A 12640-nucleotide genomic window follows, 5' to 3' on the forward strand; every position below is an offset into this window, starting at 1 on the left:
GAAAATGTTTTTTTCAAAAAGAAGGAGAAGAAAGAAGAAGAAGAAGAAGAAACATGCAATAATCAAGATCGACACGCCTATGAACACAACTATCACAGGGACTAGGTATGTTCTTTTGGTGAGAGAGATAATAGTTGACCTTTGAACTTGTATCAAGGTGGAGCCATATTCTGCTTTTGGAGGAGCGCTTACATCATGAGTGTTGGAATTTGTATGGGGTCCTCCTCTAGGTTGAAGAGAACTCCTTCTACATTAAGTCTTCTTGAGTGTTCTTTAGTTTTGGTTTGAACACCTAACAGCGATTAAACGAGTCCTTGAGATCTTTTATTGTTCGGGAAGTTAGAATGAAGCTGACGCTTACTATGGTAATTAGCAGGGTATTGGCTCCCGACCAAACACAAGTTAAAGGGGTAACCAGGTTTCTTATGGTGGTGTCGAGGTCTTGAAAGGCAGACTTGATAGGGGCCAGGTAAATGGTTTGTTCATGTTGTGTGTGTTGAACGAAACGAAACATTAGAATATTTCAGTCTTGACTCCCTAGACAGTGATTTGACGTTAATTTTAACCGTAAAGCTTACTCTCATGCATTCATCACACATTGGCCACTTGATCTTAAGTAACAGCAACCAAACAGCAACCAAACAACACGAATATGACACAGGTGTAAATTCAACGACTTATCATTTTTATACAGTCTGTAGTTAGGCTCGATGCAGGTTTTCGTATCAGCCTATCCTAGTTATCATCCGGTGTTTGTTTTTTGTTTTTTTTTGGAGATGTTGGGGTGTGGTGCCGTTTAATTTGGTTTCGGTGAGCCCAGTTGCAAGAAGATTCATTGCTTCTGGTAGATTTGACCAGGGGTCCCACCCAATCGGTTTGCAGGTCTGACCATGGGAATGTGACTCCCCTGTTTCTGATTAGGTTGAGTTGGCTGGAACTGACAGCATGTTAAGCACCCTTTTATGTAGTTAGCTACATCTTGATGCATGCATGGCCAGTAGGCTACCTGCTGTAGTGCATCAACAGTTGCTTTGACACCCCTGTGACCTGTGCATGGTGCAACATGTGCATATGCTAGCATTACCCCCCTTAGGCTCAGTGCAACTGCAAGTCTTGGCATGGCATGTTCATCTGAGACATAAACCAGCAAGCCATCAACCATGCGCAGTTTGTTTTTGACCGTGAGCCAGTGGGACAGTTCCCTGTCCGGCGGGCCGCTATTGGGATTGGGGACGTCATTGTCATGGTCAGCCGTGACGCTGCGAATGAGAGATGACAGGGTGGGATCTTGGTTCTGCCGATTTACCAGATCTGAGTTTTGAAAAACCTGGTCGCATGCCAAATGTAAAGATGTGTTACATTGTGTGGGAGTACTTCTGGATTGTTGGCGAGTTGCGGCCAACACGGCTGGCATGGACTCTGTGTGGATCCGAGCAGGTCGAACGCTCCATGGCTTCCCGTGGAGAGCACCTTCTTTGGCCAAAGTATCTGTGAGGTCATTATACTTTCTGTCTCGGCCGGGAATGCGTGAGTGACCCCGTACCTTCTTCCAATGCACTCGCATGTCATGGGTGCTGACTGGGTGATCACAGACAGTGAACAAGTCTTTGTGTTTCACTGGCTTGCGGTTGGCCGCGAGGAAACGGTTGCGTTTCTGGCCTGGAAGGTGGTAGAGAACGGTGTCAACATTTGAGTTTGAGGGTGTTCGCGGGTTGCTGCACGGGTCGTGTCTCGCTGAGTCACCCCCCTTTGCTCCTGTATAGCAAGAAGGGTGTGAGTCATGCTCTAGCGGCAGAGGTTGACGAACTTGGGCCCAGATTTTAAGACGTTGGAAATCTATAATTGGCTCAAACCTGTTGAGTAAATCTTTGCCGATAAGCAGAGGGATGTTGTTATGTGGTGACACATAGACCGGGTGGACTACAGTCATGGGTCCAATGGTCCAGTGTATTAGCGTTAAGGTGTTCAACTGTGTGCCAACGGTGGAGAATGCCCAGACATCTAATTTACATTTCTGTAATTTGAGAGTTTTATCTTGGGCGTGGGCAGCTTGCTGTAATTGGTCAAGCACCTGTGTCGACATGGTAGTGATGTCTGCTGCCGTGTCAACGAGGGCTTCATAGTGAAGCAGATCTTCGAGAGTCGTGGCAAGGTAAAACTTGCGAGCCACCCCCCTTTCTGTCAACTCACCCAAAAGCTGTTGTGTGGGTTGAGCTGGGTGTTCGACCCACGAGTTTTCACCCAAGGGTGGCGAGTCCTGATTATAGTTGACGACTAGGACTGCTGGGTTTGGTGGGTTTGAGGTTAGGTTCTTGTCTGCCGGTGGTGTGGCTTGACTCTCAGTTGCCTCCAGGCCTAGTCTGGAGGGAGGCTTCTTTGGATTTTGTTCCTTGTACCACTGGACGAACAGCTTGTACATCTGTTCCTCCTCAGGACTGGGATTTTTCTGATTGTCATTTTTCTTATGGCAACAGTTAGCCTGGGAATCTACTTGAGTGGAGGGGACCGGTTTTACGTGGCCATCTCCATGGTTAGCGTGACAACGCCAAACGTTTCCAGGATGTGGGGGTTTGTGGAAACCCGTTTGGTTGACCACGGACTGCGGTGGCGCTGTGGAGTCATCTGACCATGCCTTCTGTGAGAAGAATGCCTTACGGGCCTGACGAGGACTCGCTTTGCGCTCTGGTTGTCGGTGTGTCTGTGACAAAGGTTTTACTTCTGGCGGGGATACTGGTGCATCCCCTTCAAGTTCCATGTGGGAACTTTGGACACCCAGTGGCAGTAGTGAAGGTGGTTCACCATTTTTCCAGTTGCCCAGCATCTGTTTTGCGAAGCCTTTATCTGCTAGGTCACGCAACTGAAAGCTATTCATAGTGCGGGGGCAGGCTGTCACTCCAAGGTGGTGGCTTGTGCCAGGATGAAGATTTCGGAGGAACAGGGCTTTGAAGTTGAGGTCTTCTTCCATATTTTGCTCATTTTTGTCACCGAAGAATGCTTGTCGGAGTCGGTGATAGTATTGAGCTGGTGGCTCATTTCTCCCTTGTTTGACAGCGATAGCTGACAACAGACCTAGTGAGGGTTCGGGGCTGGAGTATTCTCTCAGCATCATTTTGGTGAGGGTGTCAAAATCATTTTGGACAGCTGGTGGCTGCCTGTCAATGAAGTTGCCTACCTCCCTGCTGGATGTGATTTTGAGGAGGTAGATTTTGTCGGGGGTGGTTGCCTCTGGGAACCGCTGAAGGTGATATTCGATGTCCCTCAGATATGACCTGGTCTCTGTACTACCTCCAGGTTTGGGTTCAAACCGAGGTATGTTGCGAGCCAGTTTGTTTAGTACATTTGTGGTCAGGCCCTGTGCTGGGGCTCTGACAGGTGGGGCTGCGGCTGCATAACCTTCCTGGTGAGGAGGGTTATTAGGCCAGTAAAGGGAAGCAGAGTCATAGTTTGGTTGTGATCTGCTACCTTCTGGGTGAGCGGTCCACTGAGAGAAGGGATTGATAGATTTTTTTTCAAATTCAATAGTTGGTTTGTCGACTTGGATGCAAGATTTAATTGTGTGTGCTGTTTATGGACTTGGTTGAATTATTTAATTAATAAGTAATTATTAATTAAAAAGGCAAGGTTTGTTTGTATTGTCGATGTTTTCTAATCGAGTAGTGAGACAGCTATTCAATAAAAATATTCAAGTGTATCTGTGTATAAACTTCTAATCTTAATTCTTAGTTAAAATAATTTTTTATACACAAGTGGGGTTGGAATTACTAGGTTTGTAATTTTAAATCCAAACTGTAGTTTGACTTTGGGTTGGAGACAACAGGTGAAGCGTGTAAGCTGGACAGGTAGAGAAAGACTGTGGAGCAAGAATCTGCAAACACTGAAAAAAAAAGAAAATAGACAAAGCTTTTTTTTTTAAAAAAAAACACTGCACAATGGACAGGCAGCACCACAAGCATCAGCAATTTGCAGGATGGCAGAAAGCAAGCAGCTAATTTGTGTGCAAAGCAAAACAAACAACACAAGCTAATCGGGACAGATTAGCATTACCAGCTATTGCAGCTGCAGACTGTAACACCGCTAGTGGTGGCCCAGCAAGCACAAACAAGGCACGGAGGCCCCAACTGTCAACTTAGCAAGTTGGCACTGTAACAAAATAAGCCAAAGGCTAAAGTTATCCCACCTCAGTAGCTTAGGATCTGACGTGGTAACTAAACAATAGCTTTCACCGCAGTTAGGCTATCAGTAGAAGTGAGCATCACACGCCTTAGCATTAGCAACAACAAATAGCATTCAACAGTGTTAAACCTATTGTCAATGGCAGGCTAGCTGTTAGTCGGCTAGCCTAGCAACAGTTGCTACGCTGACGTCACTTCCTTTAATGAGGCGGGACTTCCTGTCCGCCCTCCAGTGGGGTACAATTACTACAGAGACGTGCGCTTCTTTCACTGGGAAAAAGAAGCTGCGACCACGCATGCGTGAAAGTCTTATGAGATCAAAATCTCTGCTCTACACACAGCAATAAATAAGTGAATGAGGCGGGACTTTCTGTCCGCCCTCCAGTGAGGTGGAATGACTCCAGAGGAGCGCGCTTCTTTCACTGGGAAGAAGAAGCTGCGACCACGCATGCGCGAAAGTCTTATGAGATCAAAATCTCTGCTCTACACACAGCAATAAATAAGTGAATGAGGCGGGACTTCCTGTCCGCCCTCCAGTGATGTGGAATGACTCCAGAGGAGCGCGCTTCTTCCACTGGGAAAAAGAAGCTGCGACCACGCATGCGTGAAAGCCTTATGAGATCAAAATCTCTGCTCTACGCACAGCAATACAAGAATAGGTCAATTACGCTCACCACACCCAACACAGGCTCACGTCAATTGATCACTATTGTTCCCGTAGGCAGAAACTCGTGCGCCGGGCAAATATAAGACTCCCGTTGTGTTGGAACAACGTTTAAATAACTGGTTAGCTACGCCAATTATTAAAGTTGGAGTTGGACGTGAAGGTTCACTGTTGGTTAGACGCTCGTTACTCGGTCGTGATTTCCGTCCGCAGGCCTGATGAATTAATGCTCAGCGTTTTGTCACTAGAGCAAACACATGTATATTCTCTCGATAAGACCAATAAGGCTGTAGTGAAAGTGACGGATTGTCGGGTCACGGACGCCTGCGTCTGTGACGTGGATATTATGAAAAATAATATCTTCTCGAAAGTTCGGGGCACCACCTGGAATATAGTTTCCAGGAGACTATTAAGCTCTCTTGATTAACACTTAATTAATTAATTAACCGTGGTAACTTAATTAATTATTAGCGTAATCAATCTATTTTTCTGAAGTCACTACTCGTGATGTAATGTCCTTTACTGATCAGAGGCTCTTAGATTGATTATAATACACTCCAAAGTAACGTGATCAAGACCAACGTAATTTTATAGATTTATTTAGGAATAAAAGAACAGAAAGAAACAGGAAAGATGCAGAAATAGAATAATATGATCCCGACAATATCGCGATGGAAACGCAAACCAGTTATGAAGCAATGTCAATACTGCATCAGACGCGTTTGTAACTGATGGGAAAGTTGAGACGTTCTAGTCTAACTGTCAACCTCAGGCAAGTAATGATATTACTAAACCCCAACACACCAATCTGTGCAGAGATGACAAGCAGCGGCTTACTTTGGCGATGAATGGAGGGATGAATGGGATGGATGGATGGATGAGAGGGTGATGAGTAGATGCAGAAGGTCGGTCAGGAGGTGAGGGAGGAGGCAGGCGGCTTTGGAGGGAGGCGTCCTGGTTCTCAGCGAGGTGACTTTGAGGTGATGAGGACACGCAGCTTCAGGCGTCGATGGCACTCTCGGATCGTCTTCCGGACCGCCGTGGATCTTTCGTCGCAGACGGGGTGATCGTAGCTGGCAGAGAGCGGCGTAGGACCGAAGGCGTATCTTTCTCTCGTGCCAGGTGATTCACCGGTCTGAATAACCTTCTAGAGTGGTCGCCTTAATGACACACTCCAGGCAGCGGAAGGTTGTTGGAAGTTGGACTCGCGTGCTCGTCACGGCCGCCGGCTGTGATCACTTGGTGTGACTGGGCCGTTCCTGAAGGAGGCTCTGCCTTGGCGGACCGCTGTAGGACGAGGGCGACGTGCAACTTTGGAGAAGTTCTCGATCACTCTCACACTTGGATGGGCAGCGAGTGGAACGCTGGCACGGCTTCAAGGGTGGAGGAGAAGCAAGAGTCTTTGCAGGAACTTGAGCAGGAACCGTCGAAGAAGTTGGTTGTAGTTGGTTGTAGGAGGCGAAGGAGCCAGAAGGAGCGGCAGAAGAAGAGGGGAGAGGAGCACAGAGGGACACAGAGGGCTGAACAGAGGGGTGAACAGAGATATGAACCTCTGTAAACTGGGTCTTTTAAACTCTCATGAAGAGTTTCCTTGTCCAGTCTTGATTGGTTGAAGGAGTTCCATCACCTATTGCTGATTGGACGAGGATTTCCAAGCCTGGCCTTCCTCCTCCTCCAACGGGGTCGTAAATTCCAGTCTTGAGATGGGAGATTTTGACCCCCCCAGTACCAGAGTTTTATTTGACAATAAAACATTACCTGAGTTGTAAAGTTGCTCACAATCTGTCAAAACTTTCCCATCTCCATTTAAGCATTCAAACGACACCAAACATGACCATTCTAGCACATTGTCTTCTTATAATGATCAACATAACAATCAACCATTCATGTCAAGTTTAACATCACATGTTCAGGGCATCTGGTTTGCTGGAACATCCTGTGAAAACCATGGGTTAAGCGGGAAACAAAGTCCTTTTTAAGAAATACACATTAAGACACATTCACATACAAGTCTGTCTTTGTTCATCTGGAACCTGGAGAAGGGGGAGCTGTGTGTGTCCCCCACCAAAGAGGGTTCACAAGTTGGTCAGAGTTTTTTCCTCTTACGGCACAGCATCCTGGACTGTTGCTCTAGTCTCTCCCCCCTTTGACCATTCAACCAATTTATGGTCCTTATCTGGGGGGGTCCGAGATCTCTGAGCTGCAACAGGCATGGGAGGAACCCGAGGAGATGTCTCCGAGTTGAAGTTATACATTCCAGAAAAGTTCACCAGGTCCATGCTTGAATCTCTGGAGAAGGAATCACTACAGAAACGTTAAAGGAGTTGAGAGGTAACGACACACGAATAAAACAAGGATCACAATTAGTACATCGCAAAACATCACGCGCCCTGTGTGACGCGTCCAAGACTGGGACTACGTTGGGTCGACAACCAATCAGCGGCGAGCATTAAGTGTGATGTAGGGTGTCAGCGACATTTCTTTGCTCCGATTGGTCGACTCCGCTGGTTGCCCCCGCCCAGCTGCCAGCTTCTTCCGGCATCGCCAGATTCCCCTTCTAGGACAACCTCCCGGAGTCTGACGCCGCGTTGTGTGTCCGTGTTGCATGTGAGCGCCTACACAGTCTCCTGGAGGTTGTTTGCGTCAAAACGTAGCGTTGCAAACGTTGACATTCACTACCGAAGCGAACAAAAAAGGCCAGATTTCTTAGCTGATAGCGGCTAGCCTCAGTTAGCACAGGGTATCTCAAAGTGTCATCTACCTGGGAGGAGAAGCGACTGACAGGTGCGCTGGGAAGAGCCCGGGTTCGGCCTGAGATCGCGGGCTCTGAACCGCCCCGGGGTTGGGCAATTGTAGCTCGGCAACACTGGTTCTTCTAAGGTGTAATTGAAAAGCGGCGATGGACTTCTTCGCCGGCTGCATTGGAGGTAAGTCACTCGGACTTGTCACACTTTTAGGTCAGACTCGTTGCCCTTTCATTGGCTTTTACGCGTTTGTTTTTGTTTTAATGGAATCGAATTTCACTGTGGTTTGTTGTGATTCAGCAGCCACCCCGCGCTTCCACCAAAATAATGTGATGCAACTCCATCACAGGATTACAAGTGCACTGATCAAATCCCACCGCGAGTCGGCACACTAATGCTGCCACCTGCGCTTTTGAAGGACCATAATCGTGTTTAACTTTTTCAGGTCAGTGAATGTGGGCACTCGTTTATCAGTGATTCATTCAGTCCAGGAATGCTAACAACGTGATCTGACGCAGGTCGGACGGAAGATAAATAGTAAAAGCCTTGATCTAAAGTTGACATTGAACAATGATTTAATATTGAATAAAAACAAAATGTGTTTGAAATATAGCTAGACATTGATTATACCACAACTAAACTAAATGGTCACTTAATAAATATCATCCGCTAATAGTATAATATCAAAAAGAATTCGTGTTGAACATGATGCCTCAGCAATTACATCCTTCACAGGTGGTATTCAAATATTTGCCAAGTTGCACCACTGCAACTAACCCTTGATATTATTCTGAATGAGGACATGTGGAAGTGAGGGTGGCGCTATTTCACAGAAGGAGATCCAACCCTGAGCTCTGTTGGCAAATGGGAACATGCAAATCACCCCAACAAGGACAATGTGAACTTTCAAACCTCGACTGGTTAAAGTTGTCTCATGTACGCACAGAGAGGTGCACTGGAAACCAGCGCACACCCCCTCACTGACCAATCACAGGCCGTCCTTGGTGTCAAGTGACCGATATAGTAGGTTGTTCTCTCCTGGTGGCAAACTCGGAAGCATCCAGCCAGAAGTGATGTGAGTCTATTGCATTTGCAAATAGCCACGTGTGGCCATGTCAAAGTCAGGTCCACCAAAGTATGTGACGCCTCTCAAGTGTTTTTCACTTGGCTGGGTCGCCGACCGCTTGTCATTGTGTCAAACGCACGCATGCTTGTGTTCTTTTCCTGGCTCACACCTCATAGGCTATTTTTACAAACAGGTCATGTGACAAAGCAGGTGCTTAGATGGGATTAGATGTCTGCGCTCCGTGTCAGTCATTGCTGTACTTACACAGTTATACCGGATGTGATTGCAATTTCAAATAACTTTGTTATAATAACATTGTTTTGTTCGATTGCACTTGTTCATGAATCATGAATGAGACTTTCTCAAATGTTTTACCAGGTGTCCTCATTCATTGACTTGGAGATGGTTCGTATTGACCCAGGCCAAATTGAAAAAGTAGTTGCCGTCACTGGAGACAAACACGTGTGTGTGTGTGTGTCTGTCTGTCTGTGTGTGTCTGTGTGTGTGTGTGTGTGTGTGTGTGTTTTGGGCAAAACTAAAGGTGTGAAGTTTGCCCGACGGTGCAGCAGATGTTCAAACACCTCGGATCATTAATGCTATTACACGTGCCGTATGTGTGTGCATCTTTTAATGTCTTCATCAGATCGGGCTTATAAACCAGCGCAGGACGGTCAAAGAGTTCAAGAGTGACTTGTCTGTTTCCTCTCCAAGTGCTGCTGGTGTTCTGGTCGGCCATCCGTTTGACACAGTGAAGGTCTGTACGGAGTGATTTGGGATTATGAATTGTCTTGAGAAAGTGACTGTGGTGTCGTTTCTCTCTGTTAGGTGAGACTGCAGGTCCAGAATGTTGACAAGCCACTGTACCGAGGAACCTACCACTGTTTCCAGTCCATCGTTCGCCAGGAGTCAGTATGTGTGAATTATTCATTTTTAATCATTGAAAAATAGCTTTTTGTAATACCAGTAATCCAGTAACTCATGAGAAAAAAACAAAAGTCTTGTCACTGTATTTCTCTTGGCACATTGGTCAGGAAGGAACAATCTCAATAGCTAATAGCCGGAAGACCAACATTATCTCTGGTCACAGGAACTGTTGATAAAGTTCCTGCTCCTGACAATCACAAGTGTTGAGCAGTGAAGTGTCTTGGTATCGTTGTAACGTGGCTATTCTGTCATGCTGGAATGATAAGCAGAATGAGTACAAAAACATTGTCACATGCTGAAGAATAGTAGGTGGCGCTCTTGCTTCGGAACCGATGTGAGGTTTCATTGACTTACTTGTTGAAAGCCAAACATTAGAGAGCAGAGAGCGCCCTGCAGTGGTGACTGAAAATGAGGACGAAACTTCGTGGAGCAATGTTCTTATTTTCAAAGCTCAGCAGAGGGCGCCCTCCGGTTTGAAAATGATGTTAGCTTTCATTCAAACGGTTTAGGTAACAGAGCAGAGAGCGCCATCTGATGTTGTAGCTGCTCTGTGAACTTTGACCAACTATTTCAACGAAAGCTTGCGTCATTTTTGAACCTGAGAGCGCCACCTGCTGACATTTCACCAGTGCATCACTCTCCTCTCTCGCTCCTGGCCTGTGTTTTGTCTGACCAGAGGGTAAAAATGGAAGTAGGGCTCAGTGTCTCTCTTCTTCTTGGCGCTGACCCGTCTCTGCTCCAAAGGTTTTTGGCTTGTACAAAGGCATCGGCTCTCCAATGATGGGTCTGACGTTCATCAACGCCATTGTGTTTGGAGTCCAAGGGAACACAATGCGCCTGCTGGGGAACGACACGCCCCTGAACCCGTTCCTTGCCGGGTCCGCTGCTGAGGCCATCCAGTGTGTTATCTGCTGCCCCATGGAGCTGGCCAAGACGCGCATGCAGATGCAGGGCACCGGCGAGAAGAAGTCCTCGCGGAGGTTGTACAAGAACTCTCTGGACTGCCTGGCACGCATCTACAGGCGCGAGGGCGTCCGTGGCGTGAACCGCGGGATGGTCACCACGCTGATCCGGGAGACCCCTGGCTTTGAGGTCTACTTCTGGTCCTATGACATGCTGACCCGCGGCCTGGGCTGCGAGCCCAACGACAGATACATGATCCCCAAGTTGCTGTTCGCCGGCGGCATGGCCGGCATCGCCTCTTGGCTCTCAACGTATCCGGTGGACGTGATCAAGTCCAGGCTGCAGGCGGACGGAGTGGGCGGAGTCAACCAGTACAGCAGCATAGCCGACTGCGTGCGCCAGAGCGTCAGGAAAGAAGGCTACGTGGTTTTCACCAGAGGCCTGACCTCCACGCTGCTGCGGGCCTTCCCGGTCAACGCCGCCACCTTCGCCACGGTCACGCTCGTGCTGATGTACGCGCGGGGGGTGGAGGAAGCTCCCACGGAGTGCGAGCCGCCGCCGCCGCAGCAGGGCCTGCACACACAGACTAAGTCACAGGCCCAACCCTCCAGCCTTTGAGAGGCCAGAGGTCTCTTCCTCAACATCAGCACTTTACCAGCCGGGGATACGTCTCAGGAGGAGGAGCATCTTCACACACAGGTAAAAAACTGATTTAATTAGTTACTTAATTACTGATTGTTCGAATCATGCTTCTGTCATTTTTGGGCAACACCGAAAATTCCAATTGTCCATGAATGCATGCAAAATCTGTATTTCTGCTTGAAAAATCTACGCATATGTTGCCAAAATCCTTAATGAATTATTTAATTTGATGCTAACACACCTGCACAGAAAATTATCCAAAAATATTGAAATCATCAACGTTGCTTGTGCTGTCATTGCAGTCTTTTGCTGTCTCAGCAATCACCGTTTGCCTGTCATTTGCGGCTAACATTAACAATTCCGATTGTCCCTAAACGCACCTGCGCCGATCAGGCGCTGCGGCCCCTCGCTTCCATTCCATTTGTCTCTAGAACTCAGGTAAGTTAGCCATCTGTTTTTGCTCTGTGCTTGGTGAAAAATTTCGCCTCTCTTGTTGTTTGAAGTGTTGTTTTCATGCTCATGGTGGCTGATGTTGGTTGGAGAAACCTCCAGTCAATGCTTTTAGAGGAGCAGCTTGAACACGAGGAAGGCGCTCACGATGTGCTCTCAGCCTTAAGAGCTGTTTTACTGGGAAAATTCATACGTTTACCTCCTGAAGTGACTCGTGGACTCTTTCTGACCTAAAGTTGATCATTGAATCTGCGCACTCGTTGCTTTTTAACGTGACAATTAGGCTAATTGTGATGCATGTTGTGTTCGGAGCTAATTAGCAGGTGAGTTTAAGATGCGAGTCGTGATTTAATGCTTGTAATGATTTTTGTTTGTACCTTTGGTCTTAAATTAGCTGTTTGTTTAGCCTCTTGTTTTTTTTTTTTTTTTAATGACGTGTATCAGAGCTCTGGTTGCTTTTTACTGTTAAAATGAACCGCGGTGAAGTTGGTTGGATATTAGATATTCGACAGACATCAGCTCCAGGACTAACGCCGCTAACCGCCGAGTAGTGCTCACTGATCGCGGATTGAATATCTGTCAAGTAGCGCTAACGCTGCTAAACACGGTCGGTTAGGGACGGTCAACAAATGTCTCGTCTTCGTAGATTTTCTTATATGGCTTCCAGGAAAAGTGTCCATCAGGTTCCATATGTATTGTGAATATTCAGGGGACATGAGACACATCTGTCACAGACAATTATGTTCATATATTAGTCTTAATATTTCTAATATTCATATTTTGCCAATATATTTTTAATATTTGCTCAATAACTTCCAGGAAAAGTGTCCATCAGGGTCCAAAAGTATTGTGAATATTCAGAGGACATGAGACACATCTGTCACAGACAATTATGTTGCCATATTACACTTAATTAATTATGATAATTTTATCATTCACTTTTTAATATTGTTTATCAATTGCTGCTTGGTCATCTAACTAAACAATTTCTCTGACTCCCCTCCAGTAATTTTGCGAACAAATGCTTTAACTTTTTACTATGTTGATTTGAAAATAGTGAATGCATGAATTCATG

At 46.6% G+C, this 12640-nt stretch overlaps 1 protein-coding gene across 1 annotated transcript; it reads left to right on the top strand.

The window, feature by feature from the left end:
- The first annotated feature begins 7735 nt into the window (after positions 1–7735).
- On the top strand, positions 7736–11091 carry LOC128761159 (mitochondrial basic amino acids transporter-like). Its single transcript, XM_053869197.1, has 4 exons — positions 7736–7767; positions 9358–9400; positions 9472–9555; positions 10315–11091. Exons 1-4 carry the CDS (start codon positions 7736–7738, stop codon positions 11089–11091), a joined length of 936 nt encoding a protein of 311 aa, XP_053725172.1.
- Positions 11092–12640: the final 1549 nt, after the last annotated feature.

Source organism: Synchiropus splendidus, chromosome 1, assembly GCF_027744825.2.
Source record: "Synchiropus splendidus isolate RoL2022-P1 chromosome 1, RoL_Sspl_1.0, whole genome shotgun sequence".
NCBI classification, from domain to species: Eukaryota; Metazoa; Chordata; class Actinopteri; order Syngnathiformes; family Callionymidae; genus Synchiropus; species Synchiropus splendidus.

Excerpts from the sequence above, each read along its gene's own strand:
- LOC128761159 (XM_053869197.1), top strand. The coding sequence starts at position 7,736 with ATGGACTTCTTCGCCGGCTGCATTGGAGGTAA. Across the intron at positions 7,768-9,357 it reads GCCGGCTGCATTGGAGGTAA|TGCTGCTGGTGTTCTGGTCG; the intron begins GTCACTCGGACT and ends TTCCTCTCCAAG. Across the intron at positions 9,556-10,314 it reads CCATCGTTCGCCAGGAGTCA|GTTTTTGGCTTGTACAAAGG; the intron begins GTATGTGTGAAT and ends TCTGCTCCAAAG.